The sequence below is a fragment of the Egretta garzetta genome, unplaced genomic scaffold (assembly GCF_000687185.1).
Source record: "Egretta garzetta isolate BGI_Z169 unplaced genomic scaffold, ASM68718v1 scaffold7, whole genome shotgun sequence".
Taxonomy (NCBI): Eukaryota; Metazoa; Chordata; class Aves; order Pelecaniformes; family Ardeidae; genus Egretta; species Egretta garzetta.
The window spans coordinates 4831683-4832807 of record NW_009260350.1 but is presented as its reverse complement, the minus strand read 5'-3'; the positions used below and the strand labels follow the sequence as shown (position 1 = coordinate 4832807).

General features: G+C 55.0%; 1 protein-coding gene across 2 annotated transcripts in view; it reads left to right on the top strand.

Annotated features, from left to right (window-relative positions):
* The window catches only part of AIFM3 (apoptosis inducing factor mitochondria associated 3), a 37673-nt gene that overhangs the window by 30744 nt on the left and 5804 nt on the right, over positions 1-1125 (top strand). For both annotated transcript variants that reach the window (XM_009642864.2, XM_009642863.2), the window contains exon 17: positions 79-154. In XM_009642864.2, coding sequence (XP_009641159.1) covers positions 79-154 — 76 coding nt within the window. The remainder of the gene's footprint in view (positions 1-78; positions 155-1125) is intronic.

Genomic DNA, 1125 nt, shown 5'->3' with positions numbered 1-1125 from the left:
GTAGCTCTGCATTAAGATCCTAGGGGCTGGATCCAGGGGAGCTGTGGCTGAACCCCCTCCTCCTTCTCTGCCTTCCAGGCCACGGGGAAGGATTCGATGATGTTGTCATTCAGGGAGATTTAGATGAACTGAAGTTTGTGGCATTTTATACCAAGTAAGTGCTTCTCTTCTCCACCTTCCCGTGCAGGCGTTCATCTAAGCTTGTTCTGAGGCTGGAAAATACTTTTGCCAGAGCAAACCAGTTGGTTTCGTTCTTCTCTGGGCACTGAGGTTGCAGGACATTAATAAAAGGCCCTAGAGACACGATGAGCACATTGTAAAGCAAGTTAAACTGGTCTTTGGACCTGGTATCTCTGCCAGATGTAAGCACTTTGTTCCCACGATAGCTGAGCGCAGATAATGGCTTCTGTTCACTTGTGGCTGGCAATTCCCGTCAAAGATTTCCTTCCCGTCTCATCACCATGTTAATGATTGGTGACCAGGGCTGGACTTGGGAGCTCCGGGCATCGCCCTTTCTGCTTCTGGTTTGACCAATTAAGCTCAAAGCCCTCTTCTGTCTCTTAACGAGCTGTGAAGGTTCGCAAGGGTTCAGGAGCTCTGTCGCACCTGCAGCGAAACCCAGGCCTCCAGAGGCTGGGAGCCTACCCGGGATTATTTTCCAGCGCTGTGTTGACAGCCGGGATGTGTTGCCTCTGCTGTTCTTGAGCTGCGCTGGCTGTTTAGACTGGCAAGACCCTGCACCATGAATTTATCCCCGAAATATTTGCTGCTGGTTTATTCTTTTGTTGCCTTTGTCCCGTCCCAATCTGCAATCAGTGGCCACAGAGCCTCCTCATGCTGGAGACAGAGGGGATTTCTCCAAGTGTTTTCTAATATTAAGCATGGGGAGAGTGAAACCAGGGAAGCGAAGGCCTGCCCGGCTCAGCCCTTGGCAGTGGCGCTGTGGCAGGGATCGGGAGGGGGCCCTGGGCGGGAGCCAGCTCCTCCTCCTCCTCCTCGATCATCTCACCGCGGCCCCGTCCCCTGCCCCACATCCCCCACAGCCTCCCCTCCACCTCCCGCTCCCTGTGGGTGGCCGCTGGCCCCCCGGGCTCCAGTTTGGGCCCCCGCAGCCGGATGTGTCCC